The sequence below is a fragment of the Meleagris gallopavo genome, chromosome 11 (genome assembly GCF_000146605.3).
Source record: "Meleagris gallopavo isolate NT-WF06-2002-E0010 breed Aviagen turkey brand Nicholas breeding stock chromosome 11, Turkey_5.1, whole genome shotgun sequence".
In the NCBI taxonomy this organism is placed as follows: Eukaryota; Metazoa; Chordata; class Aves; order Galliformes; family Phasianidae; genus Meleagris; species Meleagris gallopavo.
This window is the reverse complement of record NC_015021.2, coordinates 16669216-16695670: the sequence shown is the minus strand read 5'-3', so window position 1 is coordinate 16695670 and position 26455 is coordinate 16669216. Positions and strand designations below refer to the sequence as shown.

General features: G+C 37.6%; 2 protein-coding genes across 2 annotated transcripts; one reads left to right on the top strand and one right to left on the bottom strand.

Moving 5' to 3' along the window:
• Nucleotides 1-247: 247 nt before the first annotated feature.
• Nucleotides 248-9433, top strand: TTC14 (tetratricopeptide repeat domain 14). Its single transcript, XM_010716867.2, has 12 exons — nucleotides 248-444; nucleotides 537-661; nucleotides 1284-1483; nucleotides 2078-2162; nucleotides 2237-2366; nucleotides 2897-3049; nucleotides 3644-3715; nucleotides 4165-4284; nucleotides 4368-4490; nucleotides 5224-5341; nucleotides 7191-7300; nucleotides 8014-9433. The coding sequence occupies exons 1-12, from the start codon at nucleotides 281-283 to the stop codon at nucleotides 8975-8977; spliced, it is 2364 nt and encodes a 787-aa protein (XP_010715169.1). The 5' UTR covers nucleotides 248-280; the 3' UTR covers nucleotides 8978-9433.
• A 91-nt stretch (nucleotides 9434-9524) lies between these two features.
• On the bottom strand, nucleotides 9525-26453 carry CCDC39 (coiled-coil domain containing 39; the record flags this gene model as incomplete). The annotated part of the gene is made up of 20 exons (XM_010716917.2): nucleotides 9525-10212; nucleotides 10784-10872; nucleotides 11131-11310; nucleotides 11450-11590; nucleotides 12855-12961; nucleotides 14073-14232; nucleotides 14958-15081; nucleotides 16489-16697; nucleotides 16932-17069; nucleotides 17525-17689; nucleotides 18398-18592; nucleotides 20176-20308; nucleotides 20657-20760; nucleotides 21578-21769; nucleotides 22336-22464; nucleotides 22549-22641; nucleotides 23592-23750; nucleotides 24761-24907; nucleotides 25931-26050; nucleotides 26364-26453. Coding segments are annotated over 20 exons (2817 nt in total), but the record flags the coding sequence as incomplete, so codon positions are not given.
• Between the last annotated feature and the right edge of the window lie 2 nt (nucleotides 26454-26455).

The window sequence follows — 26455 nt, the reverse complement described above, 5'->3', positions numbered from 1 at the left end:
GCCGCTCCCTGAGCGCTGCCGGCTCGGCCGGAGCGCACGAAGCCCCTGCCTTTTTGACACGTTTGTTTCTGTTTTCTGTCCTGCTGCCGGGGCACCCCACGCAGGGCCTCCGGCCCGCCGCTCCGCTTCGCTAAGAGCGGCCCCCGGAGTCCTCCCGCACGCTAGGAGGCGCTGCTTCCGTCCCGTCCCGCTCTTCGCCCCGGCCTTTCCTACCCGGCACTACCCATGCGCGTTGCCCTGCGCTCTCCCTTCCGCTTCCGTTCCTGGCGGAGGCGGCGGTATGGAGCGGGAGCTGCTGCGCCAGGTACTGGGGTACCACGGCCCCTCGCTCCTCGCCTTGCTCCGCTCCGAGCAGCATGACAACCCCGACTTCCGCGGGCTGCTGCCGCCCCCGGGGACCGTCTTCGAGCCGCCCCGCGGGGCACCCCGCTCGCCGTCCGCCTGGTGAGGGATCACACGGGCGGTTGGGGGCGGCGGGAGAGCCTGGAGAGCCTGCAGGGGCGCGGGGCCGTTCTCAGCTCGTTCTCCTCCCTCAGGGCCGAGGAAGATGCGGAGCTCGACACCGAGATACAGCGCTTCATCGCCAAAAAGGCCGACCTGCTCTTTGCTCAGTCGTGGAAACCCAATGGTCCTATTGCCGACAACATTGAAGAAAACGAAGGTGAGGGCCAGTTCCTGGCACCACGCAGCACCACCCGAACCTGAGGTCTGCGGGCGTTGTCGAAACACTTGCTGAACTCCAGCAGCTCGGGGCTGTGCCCCCTGCCCTGGCAGTCTGTTCTGTGCCCACCGCCCTCCGGAGAGGAATCTTTGCCTAATTCCACCCCTCTCCCCCCTCCCCTCACACAGCTGCTTGCTGTTCCCTCGCATTCTGTTGCTGTCACCAGAGAGCAGAGTTCAGCACTGCCCCTTCACTCCCTTTCAGGAGCTGTGGGCTGCATTGAGGCCTTTCTTTTGCTCTGGGCTGAAAAACCCAAGGCACCTCAGTCATTCTTTATTCGTCTTGTCCTCTAGGCCTTTCCTCCTGTCTGTAGTCCTTCCTTGAACTCTCTCTAATAGATTTATGCCCTTCTTGTATTGTGGTGCTCCAAACTGCCCACAGTGCTCCCGGTATGTTTAAAACCCCAGTTAAAATTTTTTGCTTTTACATTTTCTAGTCTGTGCATAAACTTTTGCTACTACAGATGAATCAGGTTTTAAAGCATTCAGCTGTTTTGAAGTCTTTTGTGCTTTCAGGCTGTAATCTGGTCATTTTAGAACTGTGAATGTCTCCTGTGTTGCAGAGTATTATGCTGTGATGCCTCCTCTGGAGCAGTTCATGGAGGTTCCTGGGGAAATCAGGAGAGAGTTATTTTTTCGAGACATCGAACGTGGAGACATCGTGATTGGGAGGATTACTTCCATTCGTGAATTTGGCTTTTTCATGGTGTTGATGTGTTTGGGAAGTGGTTTCATACGGCAGATTGATGACTTACAAATCAGTGTAAGATTTGACTGTGATTGTTTTACAGGTGTGCGTTGTATCTCATAATGCAGTGGTTCGAGTAAAGGTGAAACTGAGCTTTGGGACAGAGAGTGGTAATTGAATTTGTGGACAAGTCATGATTTTATGATGCTTTCCTGAGTCAGCAAGCGCTTTCATTATGCTCTGTGCTCAAAATGTGTTACTTGAGAGTGGAAAAGTTCATTGTTTATGAATTCATAAATTGTAATTTGAGCCAAGCCATGCATTTAATTATGATGATTTTCATGTGCAGGAAGATTAAACTTATATTCCTCCATCTTAATTTTGTGGAGTAAAGAAACCTAGTTTTGTTCAAATGCTTTTATGTAAGTGTCTGTACTGGCTTTGATATTGTTAGCACATGTTTTACTTCAGGGAGATAAGAGTTTACATTTTTAAAAAAGTTCATGTGCACATGGAGTATTCTTACTTTATACGTATATGTGTTGAAAGATTGTTGAGCAGATGAAATTGTGAGTCGATGGCAATAACATGGAAAATTCTGTAATGCAGCCAGTTTAGCTCTGTAATTAAACCTCTTTTTTATGTTATTCCTGCTTTCCTGTATTGTAGGCTCTTTGTCCACTGAGAGATGTGCCTTCACAAACCAACCATGGAGATCCTTTATCTTATTATCAAGCTGGAGATATGATTCGAGGCAAGTAGCTGCGAGTGTAATTAAGAATCTGTTTCACTTTTGGGACTTAATAATAACTTGAATTGTTTCTGTAGCGGCTGTTAAGGATGTGGATCGATACCACGAGAAGATCACATTATCACTCTACAGCTCAGCTCTTCCACCCAATCTTTCTAGTACAAAACTAGGAGTAATCGCCTCTGAGGACTTGCCCTTACATTATAGGTAAGAATATGCTGTCCAGGCTTTCTAAGTAAAGATATTCAGCTTGTCTGAAGAGTATCTTTGATAGACTATCCTTTAAACTTGTTAGGATTGTTTCCAATTTAATTTGGCAACTACAGTCTTTTTGTTGGTCTTTTCTGTAACATACATTTTTCTAGATTTATCAGCTGTAATTGATTTTTCTCAGTCTACCCCAGAATGTAAGAAAAGCAAAAAGCAAATGAAGTTACGTTTGCTAAATGCAGAACTTAAGGTATCTGCCATTGTAAAACTGCATTACTTTTTACTGTTTTTGTTGTTATCATGACTCTGGGACTGAAATATTAAACTCCTTAAAATTTACTTTGGTGGGGAAGCTCGTAGCTGTCTCTGCCACTTTCAGTGTAGCTAAACAGTAGGAAAACTTATGCCTGTAGAAATAAGTGGCTTATAAACAGTACTAAGTGTCAGTATGGGCATGCATCTTCTGAACATAATATTTAGTATAGTGTCCATCTGTGCTGTTTTGTGTACACTGGTGCTTTTTTAAGGCGAAGCTTGGAAGTTGCAAAAACAGGAGAGACATTTGAGGAGGTGTTGCATCGCTCCCCGGGATTTGCAAATCCATCATTAATTGAATATTTAACAGAAAAACTAGGAATAAGTGAGTCAAATCCGCCATCTTTGATGAGAAGTCTACAAATGTAAGTGATTTTTACATTGTTCCTATCCTGTAGCTTTGTTATTCTAATCTCAACACAGACTTGAGTGGAAGTCATAGACACTGATACTTCAACCATTCTTATTTCAGTTTCCATGACTGCAGCTTCTGTATCCTTTAATATTTTAAAGGCAAACTCCTCTGGAGTAAGAAATTAGTATTTAAAATTCTGTTTGTTTGAATGAGACATGTCCCCATACGTTTGATGCCAAGGCTTTAGGGGGTTATTATTTCAATCTCGTTAATGTCTTTGGATTGCAATGCATGATGTTTATGATGTTTGTTAATAAGTAAAATAAAGTTAACACGTGTGTATGTATGTATTGATATCATACACCCCAAAGTAGATGTGAATATGATACATACATTTTTTTAAATGTGCTGTAGCCATGCTGCAGTGTTAGAACAGTTCAGGAAAGAAAGTGGATTCAGGAAAAATAACAGTCCAGACTGAGGGAGGGAAGTAATGCATTGTAAAAGTAGTACTTTAGCTTATTTCAAATGCATTACGTATTATAATTTTAATGTTACAGAGTTAAAAAGCAACTTTAACTTTATATTTTTGTTATTTTTAAAGGAAAAATATTGATGAAGAAGATTTTGCCCCTGCGTTGAGAAAAAAGCAGTCTGAATCTTGGGCCCTGAATTGGTATGCAGTACACTGTTTTCTGTTCAGAGGTTATTGTAAGATTAGGTTAGGCTACAGCTTTATTTCCTGAAGGAAAACACCCATTGAACCAGTTTTTCCACAGCACACACTTCAATTTTTTGTTGAAATACTTCTTTTGAATTTACTAGGTGTGAGGGGGGGAAAATGGGGATGAGTCCTTACTATTTCTGAATTCTATGCTAGCAAAACAATTTTTCTTAAAACAGTAGTGTGTGGCAGCTTCAATTAAACACATGAAAGATTATTTACAATGGTAAATCTTATCTTAAATTACAAATAATAGTGTCTAAAGAAAGTTCTGAAATTTAATTCAGGTAATTTACCTTCTAATAAGTTAACTCTTGTGTGAAACACTAATTCCTGAATTATTGGCAGTAGAAAATTTGTAGCCTTACCATAATAATGTTTTTATAAATACTTTTCTCTAGTGTGAAGGCAGGGGTTGATTGTTTTAAGGATGGGCGCCACGTGGAAGCCATGAATGAGTACAACAAGGCTTTGGAAATAGATCCACAGAATGTTGAAGCTTTGGTAGCTCGTGGAGCTCTGTAAGTCTGCTTGTTTCATTGGATTTCCTACTTTGTGAAAGAAAATCATCATTAAAACCTGTGCAACTTTTGTGTTGCTGTAGGTACGCAACTAAAGGAAGTCTGAACAAAGCCATAAGTGATTTTGAAATTGCTCTAGAAAACTGTCCTACACATAGGAATGCAAGGAAATACCTTTGTCAGACACTTGTGGAGAGAGGCGAGCAGTAAGTGTTGTTAGCATTATATTTCTGTTTGGCTGTGAAACATTTTTCTTACAGTATTTTTTAATATGGCCCTAGTTAGGGCACAGATTGCCACCTGACCTTCCTGGGTATTTATATGTTGGAAATACATCTGCCTGTGGGTTTACATTTTGTGCTCTGTCCCAGTTGTAACTTTTGCAAAATAGTTAAGATTTAATTCTTGATATCTTTCCATAGGCAGGGTACCAAGCTTATTTAAAGTGCTGTGAAATGGCTGAAGATATTCCCATATGTATAGGAATGTTGACTACTCTTATGTGTATAGGAATATATACTCTCAAATATGTCTGATAAGAAAGTATTTGTAACAAAGTCATGTTTTGTCACTTCTGTGAAATTTTGTTAGCCTCTGCAACAGAAGAATTAACTTTGGAGTACTTGGGAATAGGTTTCTTAGCATCTGCATTGAGAAGAGACATGTTATTTTTGAAACTGGAATTGAAATTATACAGAGTATTATTTCTAATGATGACCAGGACATGAGGAGATAAAAAAACATGTCAAATACTGTTTTATTTTTGTACTGACATGGGATAAGATGATAGGTGGTAGGAAGGGATGGAGGGAAGTGGCAGCAAAGCTACAGTGCAGATAAGAAAGGCTGTCCAAGAAAGTAAAAAAACAAAAACAAACAAAAAAAAACCTGTCAAATCCTTGTGGCTTAACTGTATATGCTTTGTAATTTAAATGTTAGGTTGGAAGAGGAAGACAAACTAATAAATGCTGAGAGTTACTATAAAAAAGCCTTAAGTTTGGATGAGACTTTTCAAGAAGCAGAAGAGGCCTTAACAAAAGTCCGTAAGCGTATACAGGTGATTCTTTACTTTCTCTTCATATAATTACAATAAATATTATAAGTAGCAATATAATAAATCATCATAATAAGTAAAATAAAAATCATTTTAAATCTCCTGAACAGAGAAGCTTGACATTGATGCTTTGTCTTGCTCTCTGCTTCCCTTCTCCGTAGTAAATCTTTTATAGTGAGCATTATGGCTGTACCTACCAGCAGAAAGGTACCTCTTGATGACTCCACTGTTCTGAACAGAGCAGTAAAAAAATGCCAAACAGTGGAGATGGGAAAAGAGGATAAAACCATTAACCTTAGGTAAAACCAGCCAAAGCACAGGAAGATGGCAAGAGGGCAAATCTGTAGGTGATTTAAAGGAAAAGAGTGGGCTGGGAGGATGGGCAGATAATTTTGAAAATCTTAGCTTTCTTTTCTCGTATCTTTTTCCTCCCTTCCCTTGACACAGCATGTTTCCCAGGTGAGCCCTGGTTAATCTTTTTGCTAATCTGTTGTTTTTTTGTTTTTTTGTTTTTTTTCTTCCCCATTTTCCTTTTGTTTATCTTCTTTACTTGTATTGTCTTCCAGAGAGGATCAGAGTAAGATATAGCACTGAGGGGCAGGCTTGGTGTGTTCTATGCTTTGCATATTATGAAGTAAAGAGACTAAGGCAAGTGGCCTTAGTTGACACTTCTTCAGTCGGTGAAGCCATAATGCTGACAGGTTGCTTTGAGAGAAGGGGAAAGAGGAGCTATGACAAGCTTTTTAATGAAACTGAACTGCATTATAGATAAACTGTTGTATGGTATTTGAGCATTATCTATGTTTGGCTGCAGTAGAAAGATCTTAAAACCTTGGTTAAAATGAAGAATATTTGTAGCAAGTAGGAAATACTTCATTTTTTTTCAGCATTTTTCTGGTATTATGGTCATTGATGCAGCAGCTAAACATAATGCTGGCTATGTTTCTTTGGTTTGCATAGCCTTATTTTCTATTAAGGTTTTCCTTTATTGTAGCTGTTATGACTACTGCTAAGTTTGGAAAATCACCAGACTTGCTTCTGTTTTTGAATAGAGCTGTTCCTTAGGGGTGTCGATCGCAGAAGTCTGATCCTTACTAGATTTTAATAGGCTTGTCTTATTCATCTGATAATCACAATCTTGCATTTATGTGCATTTGAATATGCAAGTCTGATGCTGTCACTGTTGTGTTAGAATGGCTGAAACAACGCCCAAGTGTGTTTTCCTGTAATACTGATTATGTGTTTTTCTTCAATGCATTTTCTTCTGAATTGGACCGTTGTTGCTGTATCTGACATCTGGTGCTGCTCATCACCAACAAACCCTTGGAACATGATTTCTTACGTAAACTATGCATCAAACTGGTCTGTGAAATTGTTACAAAATGGTTTGTATGCAAACATGGCCAACTTGAACACATTTTACAATGGGCTCTGCCATACTTTATGTGTAAACTGCAATAACAATATTCCCCCTCAAATCTTTTTTTTTTTCTTTTTTTTTCTTTTTTTAATTTTCCTGCTCTCTTTCTCCACGTTGCTAACACTGTGTTTTTCTTGCATTTGCTCTCTATACCCTTTGGACTGTGCGTGTCGTGGTGTGCTGGATCACGGGTCCACTGCAATGGTTGGTCAAACACATTCCCAATGGATAAAAAACTGCGATATGGTCATAAACAAAAACCTGATCATAACAATGGCCAATGCCAAACTTCTTATTAATTGTCGATCTGGGAATCCTGGTAAAACATCTGTGCTGTAACTATATATTTGAATGGCGTTGGGGACATGGGGAAAAATACCTGTGTTAACACTTTTAATGAATTTTTTTTTATGATGTTTGGGTTCAAAAAAGAAATCTTTGGAAATGAGGGAGAAACAAGCTGCAAAAGAAGAGAGAGAGAAAGAAAAGCAAGTAGAAACAAGTGCAGAAAAATTGCGTAAGCTTTTAAAAGAAGAAAAAAGGTAACCTTATTATATTCAGTACTGATTCTTGAGCATATTAAGCCAGAATGTGAGCTCTTTTTTTCTATTAGAGAAAGCATCCTAAACCAGTAAGTAACAAACTGTTAAGGGGCCCAGTGTAAATCCTGGAGCTTCTGACAGCTAAAGCACGAGCTAAATGGAGAAAAATCACAATGCATAAGCAACACAGCTCCATGGTTGTGTCCCAACCACATGCTTTAATGTGGGCTGATGAAAAATAAGCTTTGACATGAGCAGTCTACTAAATTTTCTAAGTCATTGTCTGCATTGTAACTGTTGTTATTTCAACATTAGCCATTGAATAGGCCTTATGATTTTAAAAAGGGCAGCAAGTGCAGATATAGTGTACATGGTCTATTTTCAAATGAACTATCTAATGGTAACATTTGTTAGTTATGCAGCCTTTTACTGAATAAGTGTTTACAAATACTTTGTAAGACTTTGTAAAGTATTTGTGAAGCACAATGCTGTATTGAACAGGACACTCTTCATGTTACATTGTTCAGTGGATTTAATCTTAATTCTTTTGGTAAAGAAATGACATTTTAAAGTGTCTTGCTAAGTTAGGCCCAGTTTCTGTTCATGCCTTACAGTCCAACCTCAGCCAGACTATGGGGAGTGCAGATTTGTTTTCTAGATAAAAATCTTTGCCTAATGCTGAAGATTACCTCACAGGTTAATTATATTTTTAGGTTGAAGAAGAAAAGGAAAAGATCAGCCTCCTCCTCCTCCTCTTCATCTTCTTCTTCATCCTCAACTGATTCTTCATCAGATGCATCAATTTCTTCCTCCTCTTCCTCTGATCACAAGAAACACAAGAAAAAGCATCGGAATAGATCAGAGTCATCCCGTAGCTCCAAAAAACGCTCTTCCAGAGCTTCCTCACATTATAAAGATCAGATTAGGAAAGAGGAGTGGTATTCACCTCCAGCTGATACCTCCGCCTCCTTCCTTAACCAAAATTTTGAAATGGAAAAACTGCTGGAAAGGCAGGACAGCTTAGTGTGTCCAAAAACAGAGGTAAGAGAGAAAGACAGACACTGTTCTCTGTCGAGGACTTCAGGTGATGATGAAGACACTTTTGGAGGTAGGTCTGAAGATTCAAGAGATTCTTGTAGTTCCAAAACTCAGGCAAGTACTAGCAAAACCGAAAGATACCATAAAACAGACAGGTTTTTCTCCAGTAGAAGGGGATATTCAGGTTCATGTTATAAGTCCGATGATAAAAACAGGATGCATTACTTCAGGAGATCAGAATGGGATGCAGAAGGGAGAAGAGAACACTATAAAAAGCATGGCTGGGGTCAGGACAGGTATTACACATCGCCAGCAGGGTCTGACTATTCTGGCAAGTCAATGGGAAAGTACAGATCATACTCCAGCACTCCTTTACACGAAGGTGATAAACGTTATGACAGCGATAGGCATGAGTTAACTCAGCATAAAAATGAAAGTGATCGTAAGAACAGGGAAAGAAGTTATGAGGAGACTAATAAAACAAAGGAACCAGATAGGGAATCTACTTTAAATGATACAGGGCAAACAGAAAGTGGCACTAAAAGAAACCTGCCCCAGAACTTAGTTAACATATTCAATCAAATTGCTGAATTTGAGCGGGAAAAAGGAAGTAAGCAGAAGAAACAGCAAAGTACATAAGAAAATGCTTTCTGTTGGATTAGTTATGAATTTTTATCTGGGCTTCTTTTAAGGGAACACACACATGAAAAATGATTAGCAGAATTTCTTGCTTTGCAGAACGTCAAAGAGTTCTTAAGGTAAAGATTTGTATGGTGGAAAGAGATGCAGTGATACGTAAAATATTGATTATTATTTAAAATCAAATTTTCTTATCCTCTCAAGATGTTCCTGTGCAATATGCTTTGTGTGATGGAATGAAATTGATTCTCTTGATTCTCTTGGACTGTGGCTGTGGAACTTCCATCAAATACACACTTTAACAGCAGGAATTTGTTTTTTGTTTTTCTTCCCCTGGGATACAACTGACTATTGCTTCAGGCTTTAACTTCCAGCTATTGAAGGTGGAAAACGAAATGAAATTCATATGCCATCAACATATATAACTCATTTGATCAATAAATTTTCTTAATTTTGTGTCTTGGTTTTTGTTAATGTCGCTAGGCTGTTTGATACACTATAGTACCATCATCATCTTTTGATTATGGTAAGATCTGAGATGACTGTTTAGAAATCAAGACCTGGAAACAATGCACAAATACTACTGTCTAGGTTGTTGCAAATGTTCCATACTGCTGTTAAGGTAAGAAAGACAGTTACAGAAATATGTGACATCTTTGTAATTAATATTAAGCTTGATCCTTCTTTACAGATTTATTGCCCCTGCTGCAGCTTTTGCAAGCACAGAATAGGCATAATGCAGTCAGCTGACTACCTGGAGTTCTGAGTTGTGCAGACTGCAGTAATTGTGAGATACCAGTTAACTAAAATTAACGTTAGTTATGTTAAAGCTATTTTCATTGAGAATGTTAATTACTGGTTTCTAAAGGGTTGCACAGGTCTTTTGTCCTTCAACAGCAGAATCAGAAAGATATTTAAAGGTTAACTTATACAAAACATCCATTATAGTAAATAATATATTGCTTACTTTAAAATAAGTTTAATTTTAAAGTTATAGTGGTCTAATTGCCAGCAGACCTGCGTGAATTAAGTTTCACCTTAAACAATTTAGAAGCCTTCATTGTGGCCTTCAAAAGATTTAAGAGTTGTGATTTTAACTGTCAGAGTTGCTAGTTCTGCTGGATGGTGGTGAACTGGCAGCAGCTGCTTCTGCAGGAACGTTGACAGATAAGTTCAAGTCTATGACTTTGAGCAACGAAGTCTGACTAGAGCCTGAACTTGTGCTTCTGGAGGACCTGAAAAACAAATTTATTCATCAGTGTACAAAATCAGTGTCTGTTCTAGGGAAATGCACTACAAAAGTCTTTGTAAACATTGACATTAACAGCTTATGTAACCTGTGGAAATGCTGTTAGATCACAACTGATTCGGTATGTTTCATGCATTATTAATCCGTTGGAGAGAGGAGAAAGATAACAAATAGTATAGGCCTGTCTTTATTGATTAATTACGAAAGGGAGTTTACAAACTTAAGTGCCAAGTCTGGTTGAAGCTCAAATTTGTGCTTGTGAGACCACTTTGTATGTGAAACCACTTTTAAGTGACAGCGTAATTAGAAAAACAGAACAATAACTGCGGAAGAGTCGATTCATTTTCAACTATGTATTTTAAACTTAATTCTGTGCTAAAAATGGAGGGAAAGGAGGGAGAAACTTTTCATAGAGTGTTCAGTAAGCAAAGGCAAGACTGAGAAAACCTGCAAAAGTAAGGAATTTTATCATGTAGGCAATAATTTTGATGTTCTAACTTCTAGTTTAACATAAATGAGCACACACACCCCCACAAAAGAACACTGCTAGCACTCACCTGCTAGAAGATAGTGAGCTTTGTGTGGATGGCGATGGAGAACTTTGACTGCCTCCAACAGAAACAACTGTCGGCAGCTCTAAATTGAACTAGAAAATTTGGAGGAGAAAAAGAAGTTGTGTAATAGATACAGAAAATTTTTTGTGTTTGTGAAAAAGATACAGCACAGCAGGAGAGTTTATAATGCTTTGTATTTAAATGTATATTGAAAGCTGATGATTGCATTTTTTGCTGTTGTACTATAAGTATACTTTATTGTTGAATTAGGCAGTTGCCCTTGAAAGACACCTTAGCAGTAGGCCTTGATATGAATCAGGATTTTAGTGGCAGTTAACTGGAAAGCTCACCTGGTGAAAGTACTTCTGAAAGGATGTAGTTAAATCAGGATTTGCATTTAGAAGGTCGGCTAACAATTTGTTGATGGTTTTGCTGAAGTTCTTCAATGTACGGAGATCAATGTCTTTCTCTTCCTGTGTTTCTGTTTTAGTTTTCTTTAGGGACTGAATCTCTCTGGAGAGTCTGGAACACTTAACATAAGTAAGTTTAAAACATGCTGTGATGGAGATGCAGTTTCCTTGCAGAAAACTGCTGAGTTCAAATGCTGTGGTTTTAACACAGCACAGCTGTTGACCACTTAAGTTACAAGTTGTTAATCAACATACAGACCTGTTTTATAACCCTTTCTAGCTTTGGCTTCTGTTCTTCTATGTCTTTGTTCAGCTGCAATATAACAGCTTGTTTTTCCTTATTTTGCTCTTGGAAGATGGCCTCCTGCTTCAGTAGTGAATCCAGTTTTTTTTCCATGCTCTGCAAATACATTTGAAGAGTAGTTTTAATTTATAAAGCAGTTCTGATATCCTTTTTATCCCTGATATCAGTTTTTATCAGAGGATGTTATTGCTACTACTTGTTCCTGAATGTAGCTCAAGCAAATAGTAGCGATGATATTGCAGCTCTCTCAGACTGTTCAATGGATGAATAGTTGCACAAAGGACCACTAATTAACTTCAGTATATTCCTGTTGACTTTAAAGGTATGAATAATGAAATTACAGGCATGTGTTTCCAGATGTGGCTGTGAGTTGCGTCTACAAATGATTTCTGCAGTGTAATACCTAACACTGCAGAGCCATACTTTCCCTTGCAAGCTATCCCAAGAAAAAGAACATTCTTCATTTGTTTCCTAAGACAAGAGATGGGATGCAGAAGCTGGAGCAGAGCAAAATCAGCTCTGTAAGGGTGGCTGTGTTTTCAACAAGTTAATAAAAAGGCAGAAAAGTATATTCTTTAAGAGCTCCCTAGAATTTATTGCCCAATGAAGACAAACCTAGCTTAAGTAGTAACATTTCTGACATCAAAGAAGAGGGTCAGCTATGTTATGTGGAGGTAAAATAAGCAAAAAGAATGTTGACCTACAGGGCTTAGAACAGTCATGTAGGATGTAACAGCATGCCTTAGGTTTTCTCTGCTTAAGGATATATTAACTTCAATGTGTGAAATCTTAATTAAGTGATGCTATTTCTTAAGGGTCTGGGATGCTTTCTAATTATAAGTGGAGCCAAGAGAAGTCTCCAGTGTGGAGCCTGAACACAAGTTATCCTTTTCCTGATAAGAATCACCTAGCTTTCTCTAGCTAAACTGTAATACTGTGTAGACAAACTGGAACACCTTTTATGCTGATAGACAAAAAAGTGCCAGAGGAGGCAAGATTGGTCCATTTTAAAACCTGCAATACTGGACAAGTTGATACAATGTGCTACAAAGATGTAACTGCTTTCTTGGATGCCAGCACAGAGCATTATTCACCATGAATCTGCAATTTCGGATCTGTAAGGCATACGTGACTAAAAAGCCTGCTGTTCAATTGCGACTCAAGGAAAATGCAGATAAGCAGTTTTTTAAAGGATATGTAGAGTCTTACATAAAATTTTGCATATAATGATACAAAGTATAAGTTGTAAAAGAGAATGAGGCAAAAGTTGTTCCAGAATTTCCTATTCTTTTGATGAAATGGTTTGTATGGATTGAACTTCGTGCTGCAGCCATGACTGGAACTTTTGCTTATATTTTACCTGGAGATATTCCTGAAGTTCCCGGACTTGTCTTCGTTTGTATCTGTATTTTTCATCAGCAACCCTTTTCTCTTCTTCTAGCTTCAGTTTTTCCTCATACTCCTCACCTGTGATCCCAAACAATGAGGCAGAGTTGATGCTGAACAACTAATGTACACAACACAATTTTCATTTCAAAGTAAGTTGTACTTGAGTGTAGTTGCACTGCAGAATATTACTTTGTTAGTGTTAAAAGTGTTAGAGATACCTCGAGGTTTAAGATATTTTTGTAATATTCCCTTACCTGTTCCAAATCACTTACTAGCTTTATGGAAGATAATGATTTTAAATCCAGTGTTCCCAGACTCAGTAGAAGACACGTAAGTTAAATATCTTCTAGAATTTAATTTATATAATTGCTCATAGTGATGCTTTTTATAAGCTAAATAAAGGAAGCTCCACTGAAAAAAATACGAGTTTATGACAGAAACAATAGGTGAAGACAAGTTCCAGAATTTTGAGATTTCCAATAGCCAAAAGAGTTTATAGTTTATTATTTTAAGCTGCTGACGCTACCTTAAAAATACTGCAGTTTCTCTTGCTTTTCCTAATCATTTTCCCAGATGAGAGGTTATTACTTTTTCCTCTTCCCTTCCATGTGAAAACCATATATGATAGCTTAACTAAAGGACCTACATTCACTAGAGTGCGTGTACCTTCCTTAGCTGGCTGTAACTGAGTTAGAGTTGCAGTCCAGTTGCTGTGGGTATTTTGTGACCCAGCTAGTTCAGTTGACACCAGAAGATGATCAGTGGCATAGTTTGTTTTGTATCTGCAATTTGAGCTGGTTACAGTGTGAGATGCAGCACTGCAGAGAAAGTAGTGCTTTTTGTACTGTGCAACTCTATCTGCATACCTCACTTGTCATTCCTTTGTTCCATTACTGATTTTCCCAGCAATTATCTTTATGCTCTGCTTCCTCCAAATGTTCCTTTGCAGTATTTATATAGGTCTAGAGGATGTTCACATAAATCAGATGGAAGAATGTGAACATTTTCTGTGGTTACACTGCTCAGCCTTGCTGAACTAATAGCAGTGTGTGAATTTCACTCCCTTTTGCTACTACAAGTTTGGTCTGGCTGTGATTCATTCTTTTGTGCCACTGAATTTCCCCACTGTATAGCAGTTATACTATCATCTATAACTCACACAGCAAACAGTAATTTACATTTTACATACTTGTCTCAGTGACTTCCTTGAAAGAGTTTCGGTAATTGCTGTTGCAGTTATTAAGTATTTGTAGGGTGTTTTGAAGAGCTACAATTTCATTTTCAGCTTTGCTGATCTTTGCATCTAAATCATCACCTTCACGCTTAAGTGCTTCCTTTTCCTGTGCAGCCTGAAAATAAAACTGGTATTTTAGGTGACTGAATGCATACTAAAAACATTAGGACAATTATACAGAGAACAATATGTTCGATATTTAGGGGGTTAAAATCCTAGGTAAATCCTGAGGTTATCTGTGTGAGGATTGGACTGAGATTTGAGTTACTGGACTAGAAGCTGGATGCAAATGCACATAAGTCAGTAGGACCCAATGGGATTCGTTCCAAGTTACTGAAAGAAGGGTTGATGTTTTTGTGAGAACTCTTACAATTATTTTTCAACAGTCTTGGGAATCAGGAGAGGTCCCAGCTGATGGGAAGCTGGGAAGAGTCTTAATTCTCAAGAAAAGAAAGAAAATCCTGGTAACTACAGGCCTGACAGTCTTTTGCTGCCTGATAAAATTATGGAGATTATTCTGGGAGTTACTGAAAAACACCTCAGAAACAACACAGTCACTGGTTATAGCCAACATAGTTAAGCAGAACTTTTCCTTTGTAAACCTAACTTAATTTCCTTTTGTGACAAGGTCACCTATCTAGTTCATCAAGAGAGGCCAGCAGATAAAATCTTTTTGGATTTCAACTAAGAAATCAAGAAATGCATAGATATTCTACTGAGGGACGTGGTTTAGTGGGAAATATTGGTGATAGGTGGGTGGTTGGAGTGGATGATCTTGGAGGTCTTTTCCAGCCTCGGTGATTCTATGATTCTAAGTTAAACACAAACATAATAAAATACCTTTATTACATAGTAGGCCTGAGTTTTCTCCTCTTCTCCTTCAGGTGGCATCATGATAACAGTAAGAATTTCATATCTGCATCTCAGTTTATCAATTTTATTTAGGCGATCTTGAAATTCAGCACTGAAGTATTTGGGGGAAAAATAAATGAGATGAGTAAATGTTTGTCTAGCAGCATTCTGTGTGCAGTTCTTGCAGCAGTTTAAATTATTGTTAGACCTGCAGCCTGCCTCTCTACGAGGATGCGGGTAAGGCAGCATTTGTGCTGCTCCTGGTTTTTGATGCTTTCTTTGTTCTCCCAGCCACAGTCACCTGTTTCTCATTTACTGTTATCTCTCAGTTCTAAAATGAGTCAAATTTATTTTCACATTTGAGATCATAACATTATGAAAGGCTGTGCCATAGTCCTCCCTGAAAACGTGTAAAGGTTTGGCATTTAAATCCTGCAGCTGCACAAGCTGCCCCCTGCTGATACTATCTTAATATTGCCACTTCAAGATGAGAGTAAGCAACAGCAAGCAAAAACCTCAAATCAAATTACATGGAAGTATCAATTAGCTGTGTAATTATCAAAGGAAAAAAACACCCATTCTGCACTCTTGGTGAGCAGTTAAGTCACACTAAATCATTCTAATTTCCTATTGTAGGGGGTGCGGTTAGCAGAGGACTGAATAAAAACCTGCCAGACTTCAGAGTTCAGTTGCTAAAGAATTAATTTTTTACTAGATACAGATACTAGTATCTAAGAGTTAAAGCCTGTTCCAAATGCTTCATAGTGATTACTGTAGAAGGGAAAAGTTTTTTTATGTGGTTGCTTTATCAGACAGCATCTTCTACGTTACAGTACATTGGCAAGAAGTAAGATCCACGTAGCTGAGCAGATTTTTTTTTCCTATATGGAACAGATAACTAAGTACTGTTTTTTTAATGTAAAAATAAAAGAACACCCATACTATATGAGCCAGATAAATCCGTTTTATCAAGACCTCTTCAAAAACAATTTTCCTGTTTTGAACACTTTGAGTACTTTCTCATGCTCCAAACACCGACTGCACATTTCCTGATGATTTTGAGAAATGCAGGGTTGCACACACAACATGTGCTTCAAACAAAATGCCTGCGACTGAGGTTTCTTCTCAGTACTGTAGGGGATCTTCAATAACAAAAGAAGTTTTAGTCTCTCACTGACCAGTGAGAATGGACAGCAAAGACAGAGATGCTGCCTAGTGGTTAATGCTCCAGTTTTCAGACAAGATTGCTTGTTAGCCTCAACTGTCACAGCATATGGCTAACAGCAAGATTCACTTCGTTCTCACTTCCTCCAACTGGTAAAATTGGTTAAAATGCCTTTTTTTTTAAGCAAGCTCACATATAAAAGGTATTTGAGAAAATCTTTTTAGTTATTTTGTTTTTTTCTCAATTACTTTCAGATGAAAGAACTGAAGGAACCGAAGGATAATTGGTTAGGATTTTTAAATTAAGTTTTAAATCGTAATGTTGTTTTGGAGAGATTTTGAAAATAATCATTACCTTATACGTTGCCGTTCCTGATCCACGAGTCTGATCTGGGAATCCAGCATTGCCTTATGGATTTTAATTTCCTCAGTTCTTTCTGCTATGGCTTTCTTTAACTCCAACTTCTGTTTTTCCAGTGTTAGAACCTTCTCTGTCTTATTACAGAGTATATCTTGAAGACGCTTCAATTCCAGTTTTAGGAGATTATCTTCAATCATCATCTCCTAGCAAATGCCAGAAAGGTCTCAAAATAAGAAAGTATCATTTTTAGGTAAGATAACAGTGATGAAAATGACTTCAAATAAAAATTGGGGATGGAAGGTATAACACTATAAAGTAGGGGTTTGTTACAGATATAATGTAGTTCCAGGCAAGACAACCAACCTTCACATGAATTTCTGTACATTAGGGGGAAAAACAGTGCCTTGTATTAGAAAAAATACAAAATAATACACTACCTGCTTAATGGCTTTAGCTTTTTTTAACTCTTGATCTGATTTCTCATTGAAAAGATTTAGTTCATTTATCTTGATCATCAAACCATTTGCTTCTTCTCCTGTCTTATCCATTGCTCTTTTGATGAAATGGACATCACTCTGTTTAATTCAATTTTAAGTTATATATAATTAAGTTATATTTAATTTATTTCTGTTAATGAAAGTTGCACAAAAGACTACTAGTATATTTAAATGAAAAGAATTAAGTGCTGAAGCCAGGTGCCATAATCATCTTTTGTCCATGTGTCTGTGTTCTGCCACATAAACAGTGCCTGGAGCACTGCAGTCCTGATGGAGAGTGCTGTTGCGGTATTGATGTCATTGCTTCATTTGGAGTCTGGTACTTAATTCTTATTTAAACAACATACATATTTCAGCCAATAAGGCAATAGTAATATAATCATGTATTTTGGTCTATTAAAAAAAATAAAAACATCTGCAGTCATGTCTGGCCATGACTTTGATATTTTCATCTTAATAAAACTACCTGACTCCAGTAATACTCCAGGCTATAAACATATAACACAATCAACCTCATGTTCTAAGGAAGATACCTGAAGTTTCTTGTGCTGTGCATTTAAAACATCATGTGCACTTCTCTTTTCTTCTAAGGCTTTCTTAAGTTCAGCAACTTTTTCTTCCAAAACTTGTTTTTCATCTGCATCAACCTCCCCTTCTAACCGTGACAGACGTCTCTGTACTTGCTGAATATAAAAATCCTGTTAAAACATTTGAAAGTGAATTCAGAGTCTGAGATAAGCAATTCTAGTCTTCCCATAAAGCTAGAATGCTGGATCTAAATGTTGCTTTAGGATAGTCACCTAATTAAGCTATTGTTTTATAGTAATTTATGGCTTATAGACCTCATAAATGTAAAACATTATCAGAATATTCTTAGATGACTGATGTGCAAAGATGGCTCAGAAGTAATCTGCTAGAAGAATAACAAAGCACACTCAGCAGTCTGCTCTAAGGGAGGCTTACAGCATAGTTGCCATCTTGCTGTTACCAGTGGATGCCAATATAAAAGAGCAAATTTTCAAAGTGGTGCATAAGAAATTTGCACAAAATCCTATTAGTAAATAAAAGGATTTTGGCATGTACCTCTTGTATTGCTTTAAAAATTTACCCTGAGGTGTCCATGGTTCACAGGGATCAAAGAAAAGAACTGATTTGAGAAATTAGTGGGAAAAGTATCAGATCCAAAAAGTAACAAAATACAGATGAACATAACATAGGTGATACACAGCAAGTTTCAGTTATTCCAATTTTGCTGATACATACAGAGACAGAAATGCAGACTTCAGATTAACACTGCACAGCATTTCAAGAATTTTAAGAGACGGACAGGGATTATAGAACTTGAGCAACTTACTTTCATTACACCGTGGAAACAATCAGAATAGAAAAGTGTGTTGTCATTTTACCTGGTTATATATCAATTCCTGTTGTTTCAATGCATCTGCATCAAGTCTGCGCAGACGGCTGTTAAGATTTTTAAGTGATGCTTGACTTCCTTCAACTTCTGCCAGAACACATTTCTCCTTATCCTTCTGCACCTTTAGCTCCTGAGTTTTCTTGAAAAATACTTCTTTCAGGTGGTTCAGTTCTGCTTCTTTTTCCTAGTACAAATCGTTAAGTAAGTTGGGAAGATTTATTAATCATATGTAGGGAGATAAAAAATTTCAATACTATATTCATTAATAATAATATGGAATTTCACAGGTCTTCAAAATGGCTGTCAAGAAAAAAAAATGACTTCAAGAGAAAGGGTTTTTTGGTTTAACTTTGATCCTATCCTGCTATTATATGAACTTAAGTACACATTTTTAAATCACTTCCTTATTCACAGAGGTAAGTTACCACTGACACATGAATCACTACATAAATGACGTCTGAGGAGGGTATGTTAAGACAAAGACAATGCTGAACATTTCAGGTAACCAGGAATGTTATGAAACAGAATAGTATTTGTTTTTTAGGTAACCCTAACAAGAAGACAGCACTCTTCCTTCCTCCCTTCCACTACTGCCCACCACCACCCCAAATGACAAAAGACCTTCCAAAGCTCAGGCAGCTCAGTACACTTGTTTCTTCTAAGGTACACTGCAAAAATGAAGTAAGTGGCATCGCATTCTGCTGCCTTTGAGAGTCCTGTTCTGAAAGGCTCAATTACCTTTAGTACAGCTCCAGTACAGAGTCTGAATATGCACACTCTAATTAATAAAGCAAAACACTACAGAATTTTCTCTTCAAATTGATTAAAAGTGCACTTATTTTTGATTTTATAAGCATGCATTGTGAATTTTGCTTGTGAATGATTCTTGCTGCCTCTAGTAACATTGTAAGATGAGTTAGATCCTTTAGAAGTTCATAATGAGATTTGCACATCAGATTTTTTTGTAGCTGAACTTGACAGCAAGTGCAATTCCTAATAAAAAACTCAAGATGGAAAAAGCAAGGCAAGTTTAGTATTGAATCTATTAAAGACTATAGTATTTTGCACTGACTTCAGTAGACCCTGGATCATACTTAAAGAGAGGAACTGAAAAAGTAAGCATTTTATTTCCTGTGTCCAATTTTGAGGTATATTTCTGAACCTAGCGAAAATAATTACTGATTCATCAACTGAAACTGGATCAAGATTTGACCTTATTTTCATAGCCTCTCTTGCATATCTAAATGATTTAGTAGAAATTTTTCCCCCCTCTCCTTAAATGTGGTTGTCAATAGCACAAGGATATTCAGTAAGCTTCGTGGCACAACAGTGTATTGGCAGAGATAGAAGAAGTAGTATCAGAGAACTAAAGCGTAAAATGGTGAGATTTCATCCACATTGTTCCTATAAGTATCTCTTCACAGCAAATTAATAGATGCCACAAAAAGTCATGTGTAGCTAATGTTGATGGAAAGCATCTTTCTGACTAATACATTACAAATACTGTTCAAGAATAGCGCATCCAAGTTGAAATACTACCCTGAAGCTCCAGAGCTGCCAAGCTCAGTGTCATCTTAGGTTATCCGCCACAGACGCGAGTAGAGAAACCCTGCTAATGGTTTAGCCACCCTGGTAATAGTTTTAAGTAGCAGCAAGTAGGTTTTTCATTTTAATGGAGCGTTTTATTATTCCAACTTAAGTGTTTGTTAGAAAGAGCTTGCAAATTCAAATGAATCTTCATTTGTAGAAACCATAAAAACACTTTACCTTGAATAGTTTCTCTTCTTCCCTTAGCATTTCTTCCATCCTCAAAGCATTGTCTTCTGAACTGAGCGTCTTTTCAGTTACAAGCTTCAATTTGTTGGAAAGACCTGCATTTCTTTCTTTAAGAAAGCTCAGTCTAAACAAAAATAGACGATTTAACAAGTTGCATGCATGTTGCACTTCAAACACCGCTAAAATCAAATATCATCAAGTATCTTACTGAGCAGCTACCTAATAACACAGACTGAATTGGAACCTGTAATAACCATGGCCCTAGCTGAATGTTTCACTCCCTTTAAAAACAGTGGTTACCAGGAATATTTTCTAACTAAGAAATTACTGTACGCAATAGTAAAATAGACATGAAATAACCAGAGGGTTGGAGGCTTTAATTATTAACGTTATTTAAGGTTCTTTGCTAGAAGAAGGATCTGATTAGATCTGTAATTCTTACGAAGTGTATTTTTAAAAGTCTGTTTCTTACCTGGCTTTTTTTTTCTCAATTTCTTTCTTCACATTAGTTACCTGTATTCTTAAGGACTCTAGATGAGAAGCAGTTCTGTTCACAGTGGATTTCAAAATGTCCAGCTAATAAATTAATTAGGAAATCAGTACATGAACCACCTCCTATGGAAAACCTATCCAAACTTAATTCAACTGTATTTTATTACATTTTTAAATTATTAAACTTTTAAATTGCCAAGATTGCTGAGTAGCCCAGTAATACCATTTTCTTGTTAAGAGAAAACTTACTCAGGTAATGTAAGGGTATCCCTTCTGCACAGATTAATGAGACTTGAAGTACATCCTGGAACAACTACTACAGATATTTAAGTAGTGAAGCAATGCGGCTCTGGCTTTAAATGCAGATTAAATATAAGTGCAAACACCAAACGTTTCCTATTCATAGGGCAGCTTTATTCTGTTGCCTTTGATTAGAAAGCTATGAGAAAATGTTTTTCACGAATTTTAATTTGACTGCAAGGGCAACTAATGCTCATTTCTGGCAGTACAGGACAGGAATTGTTTGGAAGAAATTTCTCTCATCTTTATACAATACTGGAGTCTAGGTACAGTAAAGGCAAGACGCATCTGAAGCATCAAATAGAGTTGTATCATTTAAGAGAAAAATGAATTCATCTAATTCCAACACCACAGGGAATACAAACTCATTTCAGTGGCCGTATGCTTTCTTTTCTTCAGTGCTATCGTTGAAGGGATTAAATTCAGGCTTAAGATCTAAATAATCAAGAGTAAACTGGGAAGAACAGATGTTTTGTTGAACTATTGGAGAGCCTAGTATGTGAACAGAAAAGTAAATGCTATTCATGTATTTCCTCCATCTAATCAAAATTAAGAAACTATAGCTTCAGTCTGGATTTCTGAACTGTCTGGACATCCTCACCTCGTTCTCCAGCTGAACTCTGTAAGTATCCTGAGTTTGATACTCTTTCCGGAGACTGGTCGCTTCCCGCTCAGCAAAAGAAATTTGTTTTTCATATTCCATATTATTAATAGTTTCATTCACTAAAAAGGAAGCCTTCTCTTTCAGCACACTTTCTTTCTTTCGCATCTCCTGTTTTAACTCTGCTAGTAGCTATTGGGAGAAAAACATTTTGGGTTTTCTTGCATTAGGTAACGTGTTAGATTAGAGCAAAACCAAAAGACAGACTACTGTTAAGACTTCTTGTACATGTGCTCACAGATGTAGAAATGCTAATTCCTTCCAATTCTAAATGTTCACTATTTTCCTTTCTTTATATCACAGCCCAGACATAATCCCCTCACTGCTGCTGACTGTCTTTGCACTCTAAGAAATAAATAACACTCCATCTTGTCGCTTCTTAGATTCTTAGGTCATACAAGAGAGCAGTACTGAAACTGGCATGCATTGCATTTTCAGACTGAAAATTAAACCTGATACAGCATCAAGCAGAGCACTATTATTTACACTGAGAGAGAAAGCTTTCAAAATAAATTCTGACTACATTTCAGAAATATATGGACTTTGAAAACACCTTAATAAAATACAGAGGTCAACAAAAAGAACACTAAGCATCTAAAAAAAACAATTGTTCTCCTGAGTAAGTGGCAAAATTTCTCTCAATCTCGCAGATTGAAAAGTAGGCTGATAGTGATATAAATCAGGCAAAGCAGTTTTACCAAAGCACAGTGATCGATCTGTTGATCTCTTTTTTGCATCTGTTGTATTGCATTCTCCCACTGGCTGAGGACTTCTTGCCTTTCCTGATGAACTCTGCGAAAATCTTCAGCTGTCTTGTCGAGCTCCATCTGCTTAACAGAAAGCATCCCTATGATTTCTTGTTTTAAAAAAATTGTATATAAAAAGATACTTCAAGAACCTCATGGACAAACCTGAGCAGTTATGGTTTCTGTAAGCTCATTATCAAGAGCTCTGCGTTTCTGATTTGCTTGCATGGTCAACTTTTCTACTTGAAGGATTAGTGCCTGAAATGAAATGATATGAAAATAGACTGTATTTAAAAGTAAATATTTCAAGATTTCTTAAATTTCTAAAACTCCGCAGCAACCGAGCATGGAGTCATTGAGGCATCCATTTTATTGTATTTTAGAGAACAAAGAACTAAGAACCCAAATTTTTCTTCATACAAGAGGCCATAATCTTATGTCCCTTAGGTCCAGACTGGAGCTAGACCAAAGGAATCTTTTCAGCATGTACATAATGTGCCTGTGGACTCCTCAGCACCAGCTTTCACTCAACTCTTCATAGCATATACTGTGTGACTTGCTAATGGAGATTCATTATGTTATGTCTAAATTAAAGTTTTGTGGTTAAATATTTAATGAGTAAAAATCAGATTTCTTCCCACTGCATTTCAAAGCTAAAAAGAAGGGATACCTCTAAATTAATATTATATTTGGGAACAAACCATTAGGAAGTCTCAACTTTTGATGGGAGTGTCTATTTATACCATCCTTCATTACTCTTTCATGAAATAGCAAGATTTTATACTAATATTAAAAATTTTAGTTCTAGTGAGAAAATCTACATTACTTTTCCAAATTTGACTCACATTATTGAACAAGCTTCCCACTGAATTAAGTGTAATTGTCAGCTGTCTAATTTTTTTTACTAGCTATTTGTACACTTTCTCAGAAAACTTCAAACTTAAATGTTATCCTTATAGATAAAGAAGGTATTGTCTTCAGTAATGCATTTCATCTTTTGTCAAACATATTCTCTCATCTTTTAAATGAGCCTTCTTCAAGTTCAAATGAGCCTTATACAAGCACTCTTGTGCTAATTAGAAATCATGAATTTAAAATATACAAAATCGAAGTCTTACCTGATCTGACAACATAAAAAGGCTTTAGATGCTAAAAAAAAATATGGTTTTTTGGTTTTGTTTCTGAAAATTGCAGTCATTTCTACTTACTCCTAGTTTCCCTTCATCTTGTTGTGCATACTTCTGGATTGTGATAATATCGTTATCTTTGCGATTTGATTCCTTTATCCAACTCTCCAAAACTTCCTCATCACAGTTCATCTGTTGTTTTAAGCTTTCCAACTTCTTCGTGGTTTTATTTATAGTATTCTAATAAAATGTGAAATAAATATAAGGTTAATATTAAATAGCTAATACTTTATTTGATTAATAATTAAACTTGCTACAGTGCTTGAAGCAGTTGTTTCACACACATATTGTTGTCAGTAGAATCGATAAGTAGGTTTGAGTTGGTTTTGTTTGTTTTTTAATTGTGTCCAATAATTGAGAAGTGCTAATATACGTCCTAAAGAAGTAACAAAGCAATAAGTTATCAGAAACCTAAAATGCAAATAATTTTAACCAGAAAAGTCAATTCCTTGTGCATGATACCCATGTGCAAGATGTTAGTACCACACAATAAACTGATCTGAGGCGACATAGGGAAGTTTCTCTCTCACACATTTAGCGCCTACTTCTCAGATCCTTATCTCGTGTATGAATTTACAAATGGTCCTGTATGACTGAAGAGACATCCGGATATGACAGTATCTGGATGCAGCTGAATAGCAAAGATATCTTCATTCTGCTACCTTGTCTGAGAGAGTGGAGAGTACAAACTGACGTAATGAGAAGAAAGAGATCATGAAAATTAAAAATTTAAATAATTTGTAGAAAAATAAGAGACTGTTCCATAAAATATGAAGATACTGTAGTTATACAGCATTCAATTTTATTTTTATTTATTATTATTATTTTTTTTATGTAAAGCAACCTTTGCATTTGAAAATCATACCCTGAACTTACTGTATGGGGGAAAGATGACTTGCCACCAACAATTTAATCTGTGAACCATAAAGAAAACAACTTCAGGATAGGGGTATGGATGTGTATCTGGCATTAAGAATTGAAATCTTTCAATATCTAGTTAATATTTGCTAAGTTTGGACCAGTCTGTTCAAGGAGAACCTCAGTGTCATTCTATTTATCTTATTACAGTTTACAAATTTTAATTATAAATAGCTCTCTTGACTTATTATTTCTTTAACTGCAAGTGAGGACAAAAGTAATAAAATTTAACTGCAATACTGAAGTTCTTTTACAAAAGTTTTGAAACTTACTTCTTGACTGTTTTTCTTTTCTCTTAAGGAAACGGTCTCATCTTCCAGACGTTTGATCTCACTTTTAAGACGTCCACGTTCTCTTTCAGCAAGGGCTTTAAAGTGTTGTTCAGTTTCAATTTCATTCTCTCTGGCTTTGTAAAGAGACTAGAGAATAACAGAGTTCAGCATTTTACAACAGACAACAGGCCCTCATCACCAATGAACCAAAAGAGAGGACATGATTTTCTAAATACATTCGTATGAAAATATTATATATATATTTATACATGCATTGTATCAGATATCCCCAGATCAACCATGTATAGCCTAGGAACCCAATTCAAAGTTATTCCACCCTAAATTCAAGATACTGATCTTCCAAAGGCTAAATCTTAGTCTCTTAGAATAAAAGTCTTAATCTCACAGCAGCTTTAAGTAAGATTCAGAAGGTACAGGGAATGAAATGCTTTTATTGTTCTGTGCTGAGAGAGACCACCAGGCTGGCCTATGGCAGTATACTGTCTAATCTTTCTGACAAAGTGACAGGATTTTTCCCCTACATAATACAAATCTGTCACTTTCTAGAGGCTTCTTTTGCATGGTATGTGCTGCCTCTTTCCTCACTCGCCAATTAAAACGTGCAACTAGCACAGTGACAGGAAAGTTGTTCAGCAGCAGGACAGCTTCTCAACTTTAGAGGTGTGCAGCTTTGACTTGGAACTCTTTAGAAAGCTAAGCAGCTCATTTTAGCCAATTAGCTCACAGCAGAAGCGCAGTCTTGCATCTTTACCATCTCATTCTTCTTTAGAATCTCACAATTAACTCTTGACTGTTAAAAAGGTTAAAAACGTTTTTCCCTAACACTCATTTTCTTCTTTGACTTTTTTTTTTTTTTTTTGGTTCTTTTCTAAAATCTACAAGTAAAGAAATCTAAACTGTGTCCTTTTTGGCTTTTTTTCCAGGTACCATCATTAGATCCAGGAGGGTCTTTTTATGGACCATCAACTGCCATCACTGGGGGCCACAATTAGAGTTGTGTTTCTTGTGAAAGTCCCAGATGAAAGGCCAGAGGAACTCCTGCAAAGCTGCCGTGCACGCAGGGATGCCAACCACAGACAGGCGCTCAGATCCCCGCTCTGCCTGACGCCGTGCGTATCAGTGACAAACCTGCCAGGTGTGCCAGTTTACCTGGGTGAAGCTGAACTCTTGCCTCACGTTTTTCAAATGAGATGTCATCGCTCCCACACGCTCTTCAAAGTCAGTCAGCTGATTTTGCAGGTTTGCTTTTTCTTTCTCCATCTTCTGCAGCTATTTAAGAGTTAGAACTGTCAACTAACCATTGGAGGGCAGTGCTTTTTACCTACAACTTCTTGCTCAAAGAAACCAAGTGAAACGTTTAAAAATTTTTAACAAGCAGCAAAAGCAGCCGTTAAGTGTACTGCTGCGGATCAAGGTAACCAAGGCTGCCGCAGCCTTACGCGATAGGCCGGCATCCAGCACACAAAAGTATCCCAAGCGCTCCCGAGCTCCGCAGGCCGACCTGACAGAGCCTCCCGCGCCCCCACGCCGTGTGTGAACCTCGGCTCCGCCCCACAGCCCCGCGGCCACAGCCCGCGCTCACATCGTCTTCCAGCGCCCTGTTCTCCGCGTTGGCCACGGGCACGGCGTAGCCATCGTCCCACTGGAGCTCGGCCAGCACCGAGGCGGTGGAGC

Excerpts from the sequence above, each read along its gene's own strand:
- TTC14 (XM_010716867.2), top strand. The coding sequence starts at position 281 with ATGGAGCGGGAGCTGCTGCGCCAGGTACTGGGGTACCACGGCCCCTCG. Across the intron at positions 445-536 it reads CCCCGCTCGCCGTCCGCCTG|GGCCGAGGAAGATGCGGAGC; the intron begins GTGAGGGATCAC and ends CTCCTCCCTCAG. Across the intron at positions 7,301-8,013 it reads CTTTTAAAAGAAGAAAAAAG|GTTGAAGAAGAAAAGGAAAA; the intron begins GTAACCTTATTA and ends TTATATTTTTAG.